Below are 20,205 nucleotides of genomic sequence, written 5' to 3'. Positions count from 1 at the left end.
AGTGGCATGAACATTAAACTTATCAACATTAATGATCTTGACATATTCTGCCTAATTTATTAAAATAGGTTACACAGGTACCGAATTGCTGCTGGGATAAAACAGTCAGTTCACATTAACGCATAATGTTTTTAGTATAGTGAGGAGTTTCAAAAGTCTGCAAGATTTTATTCCTGTCTGTAAAATTAGGCACACATACACAGTTTGTTTTCGTGCACCCGGCGGTTTGAGCAAAAAAAAAGAAATGACAGATCCCAGCATCAACACAAGCCACACAATGCCAGTACTTGTGTCTATAATAGATGCAGCACTTGTGTCAACTACTGGGGCACAATTACAGTGCAAGGCTGTAGTAACCCATAAAAACATCAGGTGACTTTTTTTTTTTTAAGTTGTCAGAAGAATGCAGAGTACAGATAATAGTACATGTACATATATGATGAAAAAGAATGATGCTATGAGTTCAGCTTTAAGTGTGTCTAATGATCTACTAACCAATGTACCAATGTTCTTCAACACCGATGTGCATGAAGACAACAACACAAGGGAAATTATGAATTAAAGAGGAGCCAAACTTATCTTTCCTTCAATGGTCCCTCGTCATCACCGGCATTTTCTTGATGTCACTCCTACACATGTGCAGGATTCAGTCATCCTGGCACACAGGGACCATGCCAGGGATGTGAGCTGAAATGCGCATGTGCAGCTCAGTGTACATTCTATAAAAGACTGCAAGCGGGTAAGGGTTTATTTATTTCATTTCAGAAGAGACATTGCATGTCTCTTCTGCACTAAAGAGCTTGTCTGCATGTAGTTTGTGACAGCAGAACTTTAATTCGGCTTTAAGATAATATTGTTATGCCAATATGATGCAAAAGAAGATAGGGAAGGAAAGAATAAGAAAGGCTGGTGTGGTAGAAATAGTGGGGAGGGGATGAGAAACAGAGAAAAACATCCTTTTCATTTTTAAACAAAAACAAGTTAAGTGGTTTATATATTGATGTGGGCAACACAGAGGTTACCACTCACGCCTTAGGTAATGGAAATATTTATTGCATAGGCTGAAAAAGGACATGGTCTTCATGTTCGTTGTCATATGCAGGCACTACTCACGTATGCGTTCGCTTCTGCAAGCGAGCTCGTTGGGACGGGGTGTTTTAAAAAATTGTATTTTTTTCTTACTTATTTTACTTGATTTTATTTATTTTTACACTGTTTAAAAAAAAATGGATCACTTTTATTCCTATTACAAGAAATGTAAACATCCCTTGTAATAGAAAAAAACATGACAGGTCCTCTTAAATATGAGATCTGGGGTCAAAAGTCCTCAGATCTCATATTTGGACTTAAATGCAAAAAAAAAATGTAATTTGAAAAAATGACATTGAAAAATTGTTCCTTTAACCTCCCTGGCAGTAATCACGAGTCTGGCTCGGGCTGGAATTTCAGTACCACGAGCGGTAACCCCGAGCCAGACTTGGGATCGCATCGCTGGATACAGGGAGACTTACTTACCTTGTCCCCTGGATCCAGCGATGTCCCCTCGCTGTGTGTGCGAGCCGTCCTCCGCTCGATTCACACAGTGACCGAGTGCCGCTGATCTCCGTTCCCTGCGACGTTACGACGCACGGGAGCGGAGATCGGCACCAAATTCAAAAAAGTAAAAATACACAATACACATACAGTACTGTAATCTGTAAAAATTCTGCAAATTAGCAAATTTCAGTGTTTTTGGATTTGATAACATTATTGAATAATTTTTATTATTATTTGTTATCATTAGTTATAGTTATTTATTATATTATAAACTTTATTACACCCGGGATGTCTACTAGACTCTGGTTTGAACAGATTTAGGAAAGTTATTCCTAAGAATTACAGGCCTACAATATAAAACGCCACATTTCCATGCAAAATAATGGTACCGCTTTCAGCATCTAAAATCAGAAATAATCATACCGCCAGGGAGGTTAAGAGGTATTGGCAGAAGTGACGTTTTGACGTCGCTTCCACCCTCCTATGGTATAGAGACGAGTGAGGGCCATCTTAGCCTCACTCGTCTCCATACCCAGCATAGAAAAGGACCTGATCGCCTCCGCCGCTACCGACGGCTCTGGTAAGCGGCAGAGGGTGTGGAAGAGAAGCAGGTAGCACCTCTCCCGCCGCCGAAAACGGTGATCTTGCAGCGAACCCGCCGCAGAGACCACCATTATCGTACACACAACCGGCGCCTGAAGAGATGAATATCTCGGTTGTGGCAGCAGCTCTGCCGTTACCTAGATATCCCTCTTCAAAAAATGGACGTACATCGTTGTGCGCCGGTTGTAAAGAGGTTAAGTATGTAAACAGTAAAAAATGGAGGAGAGACCATATTGGCCCCATAAAGAATGAGGAAGGACACCTGGTTACAAAGGATGGAAAGATTTTGAAGGGAATCGTGGGGCTTTAGTAACCAAAACTGCAGTGTTTATCCTCATGACACATCACAGGAAGCCCACTCATGGCTAACAGAAGACAGAATTAGAATTAGTCTTGGGAAATTTAAAATTAATAAATCACTGAGACCGGGTGGTTTTCACCCAAGGGTACTTATGGAACTCAGTCAAGTAATTGCCAGACCATTATTCATCATTTTTACTGACAGTCTACTGACTGGAATGGTACCGGTGGATTGGAGAAAATCCAATGTAGCACCAACATCCCTGGGGATTACAGACCAGTTGGCCTAACATCAATTGTATGCAAGCTCTTGGAGGAGATAATAAGGGACTTTATACAAGATTTTAGTAATGAAAACGGTATCATTAGCAGTAATCAGCGTGGATTCATGAAGAATAATTTTTGCCAAACCAATCTATCAACCTTCTATGAGGAGGTTGGCAAGCACTGAACTGATTCTCTCTGGAGAAGAGACGAGAGGGGATATAATTTCAATTTACCGTACTGGTGACCCACAATAGGGATAAAACTTTTTTTTGGAAGAAAAGAGGTTTAACCTTCTTTACTGTAAGAGCGGCAAGGATGTGGAATTCCCTTCCACAGGTGGTGGTCTCAGTGGGGAGCATCGATGGTTTCAAAAAACGATTAGATAAGCACCTGAACGACCGCAACATACAGGGATATACAATGTAATACTGACATATAATCACACACATAAGTTGGAATTTATGGACTTGTGTCTTTTTTTAACCTCACCTACTATCTAACTATTCTGTACACTGTCAGGCCTGACGGCCCACTACAGGAAACAAGAGTAAAGAAGTACCTCCCAATGCAATAAACCACAATGAAAAGGAGCCTTGGTTTACTTTTAGTAGGAACATGGATAAATAAGCATTGCTTAACTTTTTCACTGCCAGACAGGGCAGCAAAGCTAATAAAGGGTCTGGAGGATATTAGTTATGAAGAAAGGTTGCGAGCACTGAACTTATTCTCTCTGAAGAAGAGACGCTTGAGAAGGCATATGATTTAAATTTACAAATACCATACTGGAGACCCCACAATAGGAATACAACTTTTCACGGAAGGGAGTTTAACAAGACATGTGGCCACTCATTAAAATGAGAAGAAAAGAGGTTTAATAATAAACTACGTAGAGGGTTATTTACTGTAAGAGAGGCAAAGATATGGAATTCTCTTCCACAGGCAGTGGTCTCAGTGAGGGTTATCGATACTTTCAAGAAACAATTAGATAAGCACCTGAACGACCACGACATACAGGGATATACAATTTAATACTGACATATAATCACACACATAGGTTGGACTTGATAGACTTGGGTCTTTTTTCAACCTCACCTACTATGTAACTATGCCCTTTATATTAAGTTTAGAGATTATATAATGAGTCCACTTTATTTGACATTTTAAAAAAGGATGCTGAATGGCACCAAAGAAGAAAATAAATTATGCTAATACTGCCTTCTTTTAACACATTACAACAATACAATATGCTATTTTATGGAATACAAAGTAAATCTTATCAGGTAGTTAAGCAATTTCTAATATCTGTGCAGAAGGATTTAATCTTTAATCTGGATCCATGATTTAATTCTGATTATTCAGGCTCACGGATAATATGATATAATAGAATATGAGATATAATATGAGATGATATGGTAAGCTGATGAAAGTACTGCATCTTCAAAGGCCTACTTTAGTACTGTGTAATAGAGGATGCACTCACCTCCTTTAGCTTTTCAAGTTCATTCTGCAGAGCTTGCTTAGCTATATCAACTTCAATGAGCTGCTGACGTAGCTTTTCATTCTCTTCCTCGGTTTTAGTCCGCTTTTCTTCCACGTTTTCCAGCTCATGGTGAAGTCTAACCGATACATCCTTGGCTACCTAAAAGACAGTTGTAAAAAGTTATAAAGAAATATACTGTACTATTATTCAACATATTGCCAGTACTGGGCTTATTTAACCACTTCAGCCCCGGAAGGATTTACACCCTTCTTGACCAGAGCACTTTTTGTGATTCAGCACTGCGTCGCTTTAACTGACAATTGCGCGGTCGTGCGGCGCGACTCCCAAACAAAATTGGCGTCCTTTTTTTCCCACAAATAGAACGTTCTTTTGGTGGTATTTGATCACCCCTGAGGTTTTTATTTTTTGCGCTATCAACAAAAAAATATATAAAAAAACATTTTTTTTCCTCAGTTTAGGCAGATACGTATTCTTCTACATATTTTTGTTAAAAAAAAATAAAAAATCGCAATAAGCGTTTATTGATTGGTTTGCGCAAAAGTTATAGCGCCTACAAAATAGGGGATAGTTTTATGGCATTATTGTTTATAATTTTTTTACTAGAAATGGCAGCAATCAGCGATTTTTATCATGACTGCAACATTATGGCGGACACATCGGACAATTTTGACACATTTTTGGGACCACTGGCATTAATACAGCAATCAATGCTATAAAATTGCATTGATTACTGTAAACATGTCACTGGTAGTGAAGGAGTTAACCACTAGGGGGCGGGGAGGGGTTAAGTGTGTCCTAGGGGAGTGTTTTTAACTGTCTGGGGGATGGGCTGTGTGTGACGTGGACACTGATCGCTGCTCCCGATGACAGGGAGCAGACGATCAGTGTCCTTTTACCTAGGCAGAACGGGGAGATGCTGTTTACATCGGCATCTCCCCGTTCTTGAGCTCCGTGACACGATCACAGGTATCCCCGCGGCAATCAAGTCCACGGGTCCCGCGGGCACGGTCACAAAGCTCGCGGCAGGCACGCGCGCACAGTGGGAAATTCAAAGTAACGTACGGGTACGTTACTTTGCCCAGCCGTGCCATTCTGCCGACGTATATATATGCCGACAGCAGTCGGCAAGTGGTTAATAACATATTGGGGTTGATATGCTAAAACTGAGGAGTGCAAAATCTGGTGCAGCTCTGCATTGAAAACAATGAGCTTTCAGTTTTTTTGTCAAAGTTTAATTGAACAAGCTAAGCTGATTGGCTACCATGCACTGCTTCATCAGATTTTGCACTCTCCAGTTTTAGTAAATCAACCCCGTTGCAAAACACTGCTGCACACTAACCAATAGCAACTCAAATTTTGCTTCAATATGTTTAACTACATTACACTGCTATAAGCAGAGATGAAATTTGATTTCATTATATGAATACTACACCTCCTTGTTCTCGTTATTTACTGAATCATTGCATTAAACATGTTTATTAACAGGAAAAAAAATGTGCTTTCAAATAAAATTTGAAAAGCAACTATAACATTGCCAAAGTGTACACAAACATTGGTTACTGTACATCTCTCCCTGCATCACCAAATGCATTGGATTTTAAAGGCTAAAGCCACGATCGGATTGTTGGCCAACAAAACCGTGGACTTTTGTCTGAAGGACATTGGCCAAAATTGTCTTGCATACACACGGCCACACAATTGTTGGCCAACAAATACGAACGTAGTGACGTACTACGTTGTTTTTCAGCTCTTTAGCACCACCTTTTGGGTTCCTTCTGCAAATTTTGTGTTAGTAGAAGTTTGGTGAGTGTTGATTCGCGCTTTTCATTTTGCACTTTTCAGTTCGTTTCTGAACGGGCATTCGTCAACCAACCATGGTGTGGAATTGGAGGAGATAACGTGTTAATTATCATTGGCCTTTGAGTTATTGCTTTGACCCAAGTCCAGCTAAGGAACAGGAGGAGGAGTGCTTGGACTTGGTTGCTTTATTAATCATGACCAATTATGCCACATGCCTTTGCTGCGGGAGCTCCAGGAGTATAATTATCTATAGATGATGGACTCCTGCTTTCACCAACTCTTGGCATTGTTGACCCCCTATATTAAGAAGGAGGACACCTGCATGAGGCTTTTATTTTATTTTTTGGTTGAATAATGATTTGATTTGGTATATTTTCTATATTTTTGGATGCATAGAATGCACTTTTTGGTTAAGTTCTATTAGCAGATAGAATGTCTAATTTTATTTGTTTTCCTTTTTTAATGCACAATAAAAAAAATGTGGAGAATAATACTTGGCTATGTGTTTTACTTCAAATGACAGTTTGGGAGTAGGCAGTTACATAAAAAAAAATACAATGTAAAATTAACAAGGGGCACCAACATAGTTGTATCTTTGATCTTAAAAACTACGGGATAATGGTGTTGCGGTAACTTGCCCAATTTCATAATTTGCCACGTCACAAATGTTAATTCTCCAGCACGAATGCTAGTTTACAAAACCGACCACTTCCAGTTCGTTCCTTGATTCCGAGCGTGTTTGTACTTTGGACTTTTGTCCGACGGACTTGTGTACACACACTTGGAAAACAGACATTTGTGTGCAGAATTTTTTTTAAAACCTGCTATCCAGCATTTGCCCGCAGAAAATCCAACAACAATTGTCTGATGGAGCATAAACACGGTCGGATTTTCCGCCAACAGCCTGTCATCACACATTTCCCGTCAGAAAATCTGATTGTGTGTACAAGGCTTAAGTTCACCTTTTGGGAAAAAATAATAAAGGCACATCTTTTTCACAGGTAAAAAAAAGGTGACTTTATTGTTTTTTTCATACAGGAGTCTGCGACCCAATGTATTCACAATCATGGAACACAGAAGCTCCTGAAGACAAGCCCGACAGCTTTTAGCCTGTACATCTGTATGGGTTGTCAATTTAAAAGCTGCAGGGCTCAAGAACGAACTACGAGTTTGCTCATCAGTGCTCTTCACAGTTCATTGAGAACTACAAGCTTTCAGTCACAATGGCAGACAGGTCTTGTAATTCTCTCATTCACAGATTTCTGTGAATGAATGACACAGCTGTGTGGGAGCTGCGCTGTTTGCAAAGTGGACAATGGGTGCAGGGAGAGGACCCCCCAGCCCACTGTCATGGTGGAGGAGGACATGTACTGAACCATGTGATATATTACATCATAAATATGGGTGTAACATGCTCCAGAATGTGAACTTATGCTTTAATGAAAGCCCATACTTTAATGTAAACCTGTAAGAGAAAATGCACATGCCACCATAGGGGCCTAGCTGCTTGTAGCTTCCACACTTTGAGACATGCAGCAGGTGAAATTTAGAACTCCTGATCTGCATACTCAGTCCTAATTAGTTTTTTTTATAGTTTTGAAAACTAGTGAAAGCAGAGAAATACCAATATCAGGAGTCTGAAATGGCAGCAGGTATATTTTTCTCAGTGCAGATTTCCTTTAAAATAGTAATAAACCCATATTGTTTTTTTAACTTGTCACAATGAGCACAATCAAATAAACTTTCCAGGTAAACTATTTGTTTAATTTCTCACACCAGCACTGGCAGTTTACAACTTTCAGTGCTGCTGGCTCCTTCTTCCTTAAAGTGGAGTTCCACCAAAAAGTGGAATTTCTGCTTTAAGGCTTCCTCCCGAGCTCCTGATGGTGAAATGGAGCTTTTAGGGAGGAGGGGGTACCCGATTTTAACAGTTACCTGTAGACACTTCCATTCCGGTCGCCTTAGGTGATCGGAAGTGGAAGTTCTTCTTCCCCTTCCCTCCCAAAGTCTTCTGGGTCCTAGAAGGCTTCGGGACCAATCACAAAGCGCAGTGCCACTTGCGCATTCACAGTGGGCACCCGGCCGTGAAGCCGCAAGCTGTCACAGCTGGGTGCCCTAAGTAGAGATGCCGTTGAGGGAGGAGAGAGGAAGGTAACTGCTGGGGTAAGTGCACCGATGGACCGTGGGACAGGTAAGTGTGTGCTTATTAAAAATCAACAGCTACACTTTTTGTAGCTACTGACTTTTAATAAACACACAAATGACTGGAACACCACTTTAATGTTGCTTCCTTGAAGAAGGAAATGAGGAGGAGAAGGAAGGAGCAGGGGAGTGCCTTGCCATAGCATAGAGCTAGAGGGCTGTGTGTTTCTATTAATGCACACAATGTGAGGAGACAAGTTAAAGTTCCAGCATGCAAGGGACCAATAGACCACTGCAAAAGAAAAGATCTACCCTGATAAAGGGAACCTTGGACAATGACCATGGCAAAAGATTAAAGTGGAACATAGACAATGTTTAAAAGGTAAAGAAGCTGCATACTCGGCACGTTATTGTACAGTATTAGCTGCTGAAAGTGCTTAAAAACGGAGAGTTTATTATTTATTATTACTTTAAGTACCTCCAATTTTACAATACAAGAAATATTTAAATTCACAAATTAAATGTTTTACTGATTTTCTCTCAAGGGACTCACAGTGCTTAAAAAATGAATTTAGAAGAAATGGCTGGACACCACTTTAGATCAAAATCCTTTTTATTTGGACATCCCAAAAACGAAAGGAATCAGAATGCTGGGTAGACACGTTTCGCACACTTTACGTGTGCTTAGTCATGACTAAGCACATGTGAAGTGTGCGAAGCGCGTCTACCCAGTTTAGTGTCGTTTTTGGGATGTCCAAATAAAAAGGATTTTGATCTACAGTGGTGTCCGACCATTTTTTCTAAATTTATTGTGTGAGGAGGTGAGCCGAGGTGAGCACCTACTGGATCATTAGGATTCCTGGTCTCACCTGGAGCGGCGGGTGTGTCTTTTTCCACTCAAAGTGCTTAATCTGCTGTGGGGGCAGCCATCTTGGGTACACTCGACAAAATATAATACAAGGGTCGATTTTAGAAACCAACCAGCGGGTCTTTGGCTTATGGGAGGAAACCCACGCAAGCACGGGGAGAAGACGCAAACTCAATGCAGGTAGCGTCCTGGTTAGTAATTAAACCGAGGAGCCTATTGCTGCAAGGCAGAAGAACTAACCACTAAGCCACTGTGCTTTATGTGCTGGTGCAGTCAAAGACAAATGTCTATCAGATAAATTAAACCAAAACCGGATACTGAATGAAGAGATTTGATTTGCTGCTACTTGTAACGCCTTCATTTTTCTAACCTCTTACCTTTTCATAGATTATCTCCATGTTGTAAAATTTCCCACCTATGTAGTCAAACATTTTATCTGAAATCAAGTGCAGTATCTAATAACTAACCCTTGAAGCAGTATTAAAGCCAAAAGCAAACATTATATTGCAGATTACCAATTCTTAGATGTAATGGTTGTATTAGTTTCCTTTTTTAGGCTTTCTTTCTGTTGTTTTTCAAAAAGCACAGCAAAATGTTTCCGTTTACATGGATGAGCTAAACCACTTAAAGTGGGGGTAAACTCCCAACATGACTTTTACCTATAAGTAAGTCTATAATAAGGCTTACCTATAGGTACTGTACATATCTCCTAAACGTGCACCATTTATTTACTGTATATGCAGCCGGCGACAACACTGGCGCTCTGAAGCAACAGTCACCCAGGCCGTTCCTTCTGAGTTCTGTGCTGTAAACGGCGGCTCCTGCACACATGTGGGGGAGTGACGTCATTGAGGCTCTAGCCAGTCACACAGCGGTGACAGCTGGAAGGGCTTTGTTCTAAGGTAAGTTTCACTTAATATGCTAGTATGCGATGCATACTAGCACATTACGGCTTTACCTTGCAGGTAAAAAAAAAAAATCTTTGGCCATTTACTATCGCTATAAAGTGGTTGTAAAGGCTGAAGATTTTTGACCTTCATGCGTTCTATGCATGAAGGTCAAAAATCCTTCTGCGTGCTGCGCCCCCACACCCCCCAATACTAACCTGAGCCTCCTCTCAATCCAGCGATGTGCACAGGAGCCTCTGCTGTCCCAGGTCTCTCTTTCCTCATTGACAGGGACACTGCAGCGGGAGCCATTGGCTTCCACTGCTGCCAATTACATCCAGTAAGCCAATGAGGAGAGAGCGGGGGGGGGGAGATGGAGCGGGGCTCGGGAGCGGCTTGCTATTGGGAGCACTGGTCAAGGGGGAGGAGCCAGGACCCGAGAAGAGGAGGATCAGGGCTACTTTGTGCAAAACTACTGCACAGGGCAGGTAAGTATGACATGTTTGTTATTTCAAAAACAAACCTTTAACCACTTGCTCACTGGGCACTTAAACCCCCTTCCTGCCCAGACCAATTTTCAGCTTTCAGCTCTGTCACTCTTTGAGGCTGGGTTCACACTGAAGCGATGCGGGAACGCCGCAAATCCGCTGCGTTTTCCCGCATTGCATGCCTCCCGCCGGCAGTTCACACTGCCCTATGCGGACTGCTGGGAGTGTCAGTGAAATGTTAATGACACCCCCAGATCAGTTCGCATATCGCAGTGCGATCTGCAAACTCGGACAGGAATCGGATCGCATGGTGTGAACACCCATGCGATCCGATTCTGCTGCGGACCAAAAAAAGGGTCCCGTGCGAGTTTGCGGTGAGTGCGATGCGAATTCAGCCATACTATCTGTATGGCTGAACTCGCATCGCACAGAGATCGGATGTGATTTGCACTGCAGTGCGGTGCGAATCACATCCGGTTCTCGCTGCCGCAGCCGTGTGAACCCAGCCTGAATGACAATTGCGCGGTCATGCCACAGTTTACCCAAATTACATTTTTACTATTTTTTTCACATAGAGATTTATTTTGGTGCCATTTAATTGCTGCTGGGTTTTTTATTTTTTGCTAAATAAAACAAAAAAAGTACTGAAAATTTTGAAAAAACAAAACAAACGGTTTCATTGTTTCTTATAAAATTTTGAAAACAGGAAATTTTTCTCCTTCACTGATATGCACTGATGACGCTACACTGATGGGTACTGATAAGGTGGCATTAATGGGCACTGATAGGGGGCACTGAAAAGCAGTGATGAGGCGGCACTGATGGTTGGCATGAATGGGCACTGATGGTTGGCACTGAAGGGCACTGATAGTTGGCACTGATGGGCAGCACTGATCTGTGGCACTCATTATGAGACACTGATGGGCATTGATTGGCAGCACTGGTGGGCATTGATAAGTAGCACTGTGAGCACTGGTAGGTGGCACTGGTGGGTACTGATAGGTTATACTGGTAGATGGCACAGTGGGCACTGGCAGCTGACACTGGTGGGCACGGAAAATGCAGCTGTGGCATTCTGTGTGAAGGACCGATGTCCCTCTGACAGAAGCCGGTGATCGGCTTTTTTTTCTGTGAGGAAAAGAAAAAAAAGATTACATCACATGATCAGCCGTCATTGGCTGACAGCTGATCACGAGGTAATGGGACGGGATCGACCCCTTACTCAGATCTGTGCTCGGACAAGTCTCACAGAGCGCGCCGCGGGTGGCCAGTAAAGGTTGCCTAGGTATCGCTTGCTCGGGATGTCCTCCCGGCAATTAAGTAGTTAATATCACTTGGCAGGGGTGAGAACCTTTATCCCAAAGGAAAAAAAAACTGTTTGAATAACTGATTATAAAGTGTGAGCTGGAGTTTAACTTCCATTTGTTCATGATTCTAAATCTGCGAATACATTTAACCCTACACTGACAATGCTGCTTGCTGCTGTGCCTCCGCTTCTCATTCCTCCAGAGTTTTGTCTCACTAATACAGGAGGTACTGTATTTTACTGGGCAGATCACCAGGTGAAAACAGAGGGAAAAAGCCAAAGAAAAAAAACTGATGCATTCACCACATCTAATGATTGGTAAGCTGCAATATAATGCATTTTTGGTTTTGGGTTTCAAACTGCTTTAAAGTGGAACTAAATCCTCTTATTCTTTACAGCCATGGAAGTTGTCATCTTAGCCTGATCTGCAGTTGCCATGTTGCTGCACATGTGATCAGTTTGGCACCAGCCGCTTCATGTCTGAACAATTTGAGAGCTGACATAAAGCACACTGGTAATTGTAAGGGCTCCTTTACACTTGCTTCAAAATGTAGCATTAGCCATGCTTATTAAAGCACTCTGAATGCCAATCAAAGCTCCTGTCATTGACCACTTAAGGACCGAGCCTCTTTTTTAGATGTGTTGTTTACAAGTTAAAAACAGTTTTTTGCTAGAAAATTACTTAGAACCCTCAAACATTATACATTTTTTTTCTAATACCCTAGAGAATAAAATGGCGATTGTTGCAAAACTTTCTGTCACACCGTATTTGCGCAGTGGTCTTACAAGCGCACTTTTTTTGGAAAAAATACGCTTTTTTTAATTAAAAAGATAAGACAACAGTAAAGTTAGCCCAATTTTTTTTTTTAAAAAGATAATGTTACGCCAAATAAAGTAATACCCAACATGTCACGCTTCAAAATTGTGCCACCTCGTGGAATGGCGGCAAACTTTTACCCTTAAAAATCTCCATACGCAACGTTTAAAAAATTCTACAAGTTGCATGTTTTGAGTTAGAGAGAAGGGCGAGAATTATTGCTCATGCTCTACCAATCGCGGTGATACCTCACATGTTTGGTTTGAACAACGTTTTCATATGTGAGCGCTACTCACGTATGCGTTCGGTTCTGCACATGAGCTCTTATTTATTTTACCTTTTATTTTTACACTGTTTTAAAAAAATTAAAATTGTGCCACTTTTATTCCTATTACAAGGAATGTAAATCCCTTGTAATAGAAAAAAAGCATGACAGGTCCTCTTAAATATGAGATCTGGGGTCAAGAAGACCTCAGATCTCATATTTACACTAAAATGGAATATAAAAAAAAAAAGTGTCATTTAAAAAAATGCTTTAAAAAAATGGCCCTTTAAGAGCTATGGGTGGAATTGACATTTTGACGTAGCTTCTGCCCTGCAAAGTCATGGATATGGGTGGGGGCCATCTTACCCTCACTCGTCTCCATGAACAGCCACCGAGAGGACCAGATAGCCTCCATCGTTGCCTACGGCTCTGGTAAGCAGTGGAGGGCATCTCCAAAGCCTCCACAGAAGTCTACAACGCTCGCTTACAGCACCTGCAACTTTTGATAGGCCTTTATTCAACATTAGCCTCACTTTGTTTTGGAGGTATTGCAGGTATGAGATATCCCAGTATGCAGTGGGAAACCAACAAGCGAACGAGAAAGACATCATTAGCAGTCACTTCCAGATCATGTGTATAAATTCTGGGAGTGTCTGGTGCAGACGTCGCATCTGCAGCACAGCATGGAAGAGCAGCAGGAAGGTGAGCTGGGGGCTGGACTTGAGCAGAGCAAGTAGAAGATGGCACATGTAGTGTGCAATATGGAGACGCTATCATAGATGGTGAGCTGGATCCAGAGACAGAGGACTGAGAGGCAGAGGATCAGCAAAGCTGGGGGACCAGGGCAGGAGAAACTAGCAATGTCACAGGTAGTGCACAGCATGGGAGCAATATAGCACGAGCTGAGCAGGAATTAGAGAGGGAGGAGAATCAGCAAACCAGAGGATCAGCAGAGCTGGGGATTACTACTAGAGTAGGGGGATCATTAGAGCTGAGGGCAGGGCTGTTGTTAGAAACATCCAACCTGACAGCCCCCCCCCCCCCCACAAATAAACATAATTTACTATGCTTCCATTATAAATGAACATTGAGTGATCAGTACTGATCGCTCATTGTGTTCATTCAGGAATTCAAGGGGCTGGTAAATTTGACATATTTACTGGACCCTTTCCCCAATCTCCATCATGAAGGATCCTATTGTGTGCTTGCAGCTGCTGGTGTGAAGGAGAGGAGGGAAGCCGGTAGCACTGTGGGGGTGGGGGCACACATGGGAGCCTGGGCAGCAGGGGGGATGTATGGCACACAGGGTGGGTGATCGGTGCAGTGAGGGGACAATTGCTGAAAGCGATCCCCTGTATGGCTCTTTCTGCAGCAGCTGAAAGCCAGCAGGAGGCACAGTAGAAGAAGTCAGCTTTCAGCTGCTGCAGAGAGAGTCATACAGGGCATCAGTAACAGTAATTTCCCCCTCGCCGTGCCGATCGCCCTTCCTGCCCACATCCAATTCAGCAAGCTGCCTGTGCCCCCTACTAGCCTGGGCCAGTAAAGGAGGACTTGTTGTACCCCCGTATTCACAGCCCTGGCTGGGGCTTACTAATGAGTGGGGGATCTGCAAAGCTGGGGGTACTACTGAGTGGGGAATCAGCAGAGTCTGGGGTACTACTGAGTGGGGCATCAGCAGAGCTGGGGGTACTACAGAGTGAGGCATTGGCATAGCTGGGGTACTACTGAGTGGAACATCAGTAGAGTTGGGGGTACTACCGAGTAGGGCATAAGTAGATCTGGGGATACTACTGAGCAGGGGATCTGTTGAACAAGGCTACAAATGAGCTGGGGATCTGCAGAGTGGGGAGTACTACAGGTCCCTAAAAACAAATTGAAAACCAACACACACACAGGGCATTTGCCAAGCTTCATTAAAGTGTAACCAAACCCTCAACAGTAAAATCAGTCTGTATATGCAATAAAGCATGCTTGTTGTACTCACTGTGAAGCCTAATAGGTAATCATCTGCATCGTGTAAAAAAGGCTGTTTGATCCTGTCTTCTCTGATCATCCCCATCTTCTACAGTTCCCAATCCATCACCTGATAGAACTGAGTCTTCGGGAGCACATGCTTAGTTTGGTGCGTATTGCTAAAGAGTTTTTTTTTGTTTTGTTTTTTGGGAGGGTGCATGTAATCAGCACAGGGCTGATCAACACTGTCCAGACAAAGGGGCAGGGGTCTTGCAGCCTCATAGGACAGTCAAAGTAGAATGAAAACTCACAAGCTTTAACCAGTATAGCCAGACACTGATAGAAGTCACAAGATTGCTATATACTGCTGATGAGAAAAGGTATTTAGCAGTTAATATTTACTCGAATAATTCTATTTCTGTGGACTGTGGGAGGCCAACTATAGTGAATTCAGGGTCCTGAGTTTAGTAACCCTTTAAACGCTTGCAGACCAGCCGCCATTATACTGTGGCTGCAGCCATTCGGGGGATTGTGCCAATCCCGCGAACCGTTGCAGCTATATACATCGACTCATGGGATCGGGATAACAGGCATGCACACGCCGCCAGAGGCGCGTGCGTGCACGCTCGCTGCACAGCGGGGGTGTCGTGGCCGACGGTTGTGACCGCCAGCCACAAGCGATCGTGAGCAGGAGGGACAGAACACGTAAGGAAGTGTTTTGTTGTGAGAGGAATGAAAGATTGTGTGTTCCTATTAGCTAGGAACCACGATCCGTCACTTCCTCTAGTCAGTCCCCTCCCTCTTCAGTTATAATCCCCTCCCAGGGAACACAGTTAACCCCTTGATCGCCCCCTAGTGTTAAACCCTTCACTGCCAGTGACATTTTTACAGTAATCAATGCATTTTTATAGCACTGATCGCTGTATAAATGCCAATGGTCCCAAAAATGTGGCAAAATTGTCCAATGTGTCTGCCATAGTCACGATAAAAATCGTAGATCGCCGCCATTACTAGAAAAAAAAATAATAATAATAAAAATGCTATAAATCTATCCCATATTTTGTAGACGCTATAAATTTTGCGCAAACCAATCAATATACACTTATTGTGATTTTTTTTTACCAAAAATATGTAGAAGAATACATATCGGCCTAAACTGAGAAAAAAATTGCTTTTTTTTTAAATAATGGGGATATTTATTACAGCAAAAAGTACAAAATATTGTTTCGCTCTTTTTTTGTTTATAGTGCAAAAAATAAAAATCGCAGAGGCGATCAAATACCACCAAAAGAAAGCTCTATTTGTGGGAAAAAAGGACCACAATTTTGTTTGGGTACAACATTGCACGGCCGCACAATTGTCAGTTAAAGCAACAGAGTGCCGAATCGCAAAAAATGGACCGGTCATTCTGCAGCCATATCTTACGGGGCTGAAGTGGTTAAAGGAGTTTTAAAGTCTTGAGGTTTTTCACCTTAATGCATTCTGTGGTGCAGCTGTCCCCCAGAGCCCCCCCTTTTACTTACCTGAACCCGTTCTTTCCAGTGTCAAGAATAAGCCCAGCAGCTCCAGTCGCTATCTCGGGTCCTCGTGGGATAGATTCATAGCAACAGGAGCCATTGGCTCCTGCTGCTGTCAATGAAATCCAGTGCATGACCGCACGAGTGGTCCCATAGAATGTGGCTTTCCATGAGGGCACTCGATGCGGAAGAAGAGCCAGAAGCGCCGCCAGGGGACCCCAGAAGAGGAGGATCAGAGCCGCTCTGTGAAAAACCCTTGCACAGAGGAGGTAAGTATAACATGTTTTTTTTTTTTTTGTTTTTTAAAGCTAACCTTTACAACAGTGGTTCTCAACTCCTATCCTCAGGACCCACTAACAGGCCAGATTTTAAGTATTAATTGGGGAGATGCAGACTAGAATACTGCTCATCACTGAGAAGAAAATTATATCATTCGTGACGTATTTGAGTTATCTTGCAAATCTGGCCTGTTAGTGGGTCCTGAGGACGGGAGTTGAGAACCACTAATATACAATCACTTTAAAGCTTCATAAAAGCATCACTGAAGCACCACGAAGCATCAAAAACACACAAAAAAAAGAATGTTGAAGCGGTATGATGCTTTATTGTGTGTTAAGTTGAAGCAAGTGTAAATGAGCCCTTAGGCCGAGGTGTGACAGCGCATGTAATTTGCACAGTAATCTCAGCACATTCCTGTGCGAATGACATGTGGTGTCTCTGGGCTTACTATTTGAGCCATTGATATGTATGGCTCAAATAGCACCGCCTTTACATCAAACTTGTGCAGGACCCTTTTTTGTCCACACCCACGCGATCCGATTCTGCAAATCACACTGTGCTTTGCAAACCGATTGTGGGGTGCTGTTAACTTAACATACGCTCCACAATCAGTTCACATGAACAGGTAGCGATTTTGCTGAGGTGCCGATTTTGCTGTGAATTCGCATCACCTCTAGTGTGAACTGAGCCTTAAAGGGGTTGTAAAGGTTTGCGTTTTTTCACCTTAATGCATCCTATGCATTAAGGTGAAAAAACATCCGACAATACCGCCCTCCCCGTTTTACTTACCTGAGCCCGTTCACCTGCTGCGCTCGCCCCCCGATGTCTTCTTCGCCGCTCTGCCTGGGCGTTGATTGGCTAGAGTGGATTGATTGAAAGCAGTGCAGGCATTGGCTGGCGCTGCTGTCAATCACATCCAATGATGTGGTGTGTCCCGAGGGGCGGGCCGAGTGATACAGTGAGCGGCTATAGCCAGCGGCCGTATCACAGAAGAGCGCCCGCAAGGATTAACCACCATGCGAGAGAGCTTGCATGAAGGTGGTTAGTTCTTGCGGGGAGGAGCTGAGACAGCCGCCGAGGGACCCCAGAAGACCAGGTTCGGGGCCACTCTGTGCAAAAAGAGCTGCACAGTGGAGGTAAGTATAACATGTTTCTTATTTAAAAAAAAAAATAATAATTTGTCTTTACAACTTGTTTAAGCCCCATACACACTATCAGATTTTCTGCTGATTTTTGTCTTCAGATTTACCAAAACCATATAATATGAGGTCAAACCTTAGGAGTTTCAATTTGTATTAAATCAGGCAGGGCCTTACACTACATGGTTTTGGTAAATCTGAAGACAAAAATCTGCAGAAAATCTGATAGTGTGTATGGGGCTTAACAGTTATTATTCCAGGCACACCTTGAAAATAACTTTTTTTTTAGGAAATCAGTGGGTCCGGCTTCCACTTTAACCAGATTTACTACAGACAAGCTCACCTTTAAGTCCTGCTCCAAGCTCCGTAAAAGCTCCCCGTCGATCTCCCCGGTCTGGGCATAGCGGAGCTTCTTGCGTTCTGCCTTCCGGAGGCGGTACTGCAGGATCCGGCAGTTCTTGTTGGCCCTCTCCAGATCGTGGCGCATTTCCTGCAGCTGACAAGCGTCCTCTTCGAAGAAGGTATCCCTCATCTCGTCCATCTCCGTCCTCATCTCGTCAATTTCATTCTACTCCCAGGAACACGGAGGAGTTAACAGGGGTTGGGCAGGGGGGTGAGACAAGGGAGAAAGAAATGAGTGACATTTGTATATATATATTGTAGAAATATGATGTGATGTTACGGAGAGGGAAATAAATATGCTAGCACTATGTGGGGTGATGCAGATGTGCAGCACTGGAGAAGATCAGACACTGCAGTGAGATGAATGCAGCAGACATAAGAGCCAAGTGTATGTCTAGCAGCTGACAGCCAGGCCTGGCTTCCCCCATGACATCACCACATGTACAGACAATGGCAGCCATGGACCCTCACCTTCAGACTCTCATTCTCCTCCTTCAGTCTCTCCACCTCATCCTGGAGCTCCTGGAATCCGCTGGCCGCCCTCCACCCCTCCATCTCGGCAGGCTGCTGCCCATTGTCCGCCTCTTTGTTGGCGCCCGCGGCGGCTAGGCCTTTCTTCAGATGGAACTGCATGAGCTCGGACTGCAGGCAGCCCTCCTTCCAGTAAGCCCCGCTTTGTTTTTTGGGGCTCTTCCCCACCGCCGCCGGGGCTGCCTGGGAGGATTGCGCCCCATCTCCCCCCTTAGGGGGCGGACTTTTCCCTTTCACCTTCACGGTCTTCGGGGACCCGTCCCCTGATTGCTCAGGGGTGCCCACCCTGTTGGGCTCCGTTCTTGCAGGTGACAGGTCGGAGGGCGCTGTGTAGTGAGCCGCCAGCTCTCTATGTATCCTCTCAGCACCCCCCACCCCCGGCCTCCGCCCTACAACACCAGCTTTCAGCACCACCGCCGCTATGGACAGCTCCGACAGGCACCCTACTGCTGAGGCGTGTCTGCTGCCGGCCGGCCGGGGGAAGGGGGGCTTTGTGTCTCCCTCCGCTCCTGCCTGTGGCCCCCCGCTCCTGGCTGTGGCCCCCCGCAATGTCCCCGGCTCCGGTTGGCGACAATGAGCGCTCTTGTTTTCTCACAAAGCTAAAACCCTCCGGATGCAGGCGAGGCGAGGCTGCAGTACGAACACACGCAACAGCGCCACCCCCTGGCCGGACCGTGCTGGTGTCTTCATCTCAGCCTTGCCTGTCACTATCAGCCAAGTAAAGAGACATCAATACAGGCCAAATCTCCACCCAAAGCCGGGAGGGGCCATCAATATAGTACATGTCTGCAAAGTCATTGGAGATCGGAAATCACAAATATATATATATATATATATATATATATATATATATATATATATATAGTTACATAGTTAGGTTGAATAAAGACACCAGTCCATCCAGTTCCACCCGATATATATGTGTGTGTGATATATATATATATATATATATATATATGTGTATGTGTATATATATATATATATATATATATATATATGTATATGTGTGATATATATATATATATATATATATATATATATATATATATATATATATATATATATATATATATATATATATATATATATATATATATATACATATATGTGATATATATATATATATATATATATATATATATATATATATATATATATATATATATATATATATATACAGTACTGAGCAAAAGGTGTGAAGAAATGCTGTAAAGTAAAAATGCTTCCAAAAAATATATATTTCAATTATTTTTTATCAATATACACAATGCAAACACACCATGCTCACCTCCGGGACTTTTCCAAAGCCTCTCCAATCCTATCTAATGCCTTACCCCAATACATACACACACACTTATATATATATATTTATATATATAATGCATGTGTGTGTGTATACAGTGCCTTGCGAAAGTATTCGGCCCCCTTGAACTTTTCAACCTTTTGCCACACTTCAGGCTTCAAACATAAAGATATACAATTTTTATTTTTTGTGAAGAATCACCAACAAGTGGGACACAATTGTGAAGTGGAACGAAATCTATTGGATTTTTGAAACTTTTTTAACTAATAAAAAAATTGAAAAGTGGGACGTGCAAAATGAT

General features: G+C 43.0%; 1 protein-coding gene across 3 annotated transcripts in view; it reads right to left on the bottom strand.

The window, feature by feature from the left end:
• The window catches only part of MTCL3 (MTCL family member 3), an 87,148-nt gene extending 68,302 nt beyond the window's left edge, over nt 1-18,846 (bottom strand). For all 3 annotated transcript variants that reach the window (XR_013276713.1, XM_077486930.1, XM_077486931.1), the window contains exons 1-3: nt 18,542-18,846; nt 18,012-18,236; nt 4,187-4,345 (exon numbers count right to left, since the gene is read on the bottom strand). Coding sequence is in view for 2 of the 3 variants with exons in the window: in XM_077486930.1 (XP_077343056.1) it covers nt 4,187-4,345; nt 18,012-18,236; nt 18,542-18,703 (546 nt within the window). In the remaining variant the exon portion in view is untranslated. The remainder of the gene's footprint in view (nt 1-4,186; nt 4,346-18,011; nt 18,237-18,541) is intronic.
• Between the last annotated feature and the right edge of the window lie 1,359 nt (nt 18,847-20,205).

The sequence above is a fragment of the Lithobates pipiens genome, unplaced genomic scaffold (genome assembly GCF_037356315.1).
Source record: "Lithobates pipiens isolate NorthernLeopardFrog02 unplaced genomic scaffold, aLitPip1_a1.2 Scaffold_18, whole genome shotgun sequence".
In the NCBI taxonomy this organism is placed as follows: Eukaryota; Metazoa; Chordata; class Amphibia; order Anura; family Ranidae; genus Lithobates; species Lithobates pipiens.
Note: the sequence above shows the minus strand (reverse complement) of the source record. Positions and strands in the feature narration are given on the sequence as shown.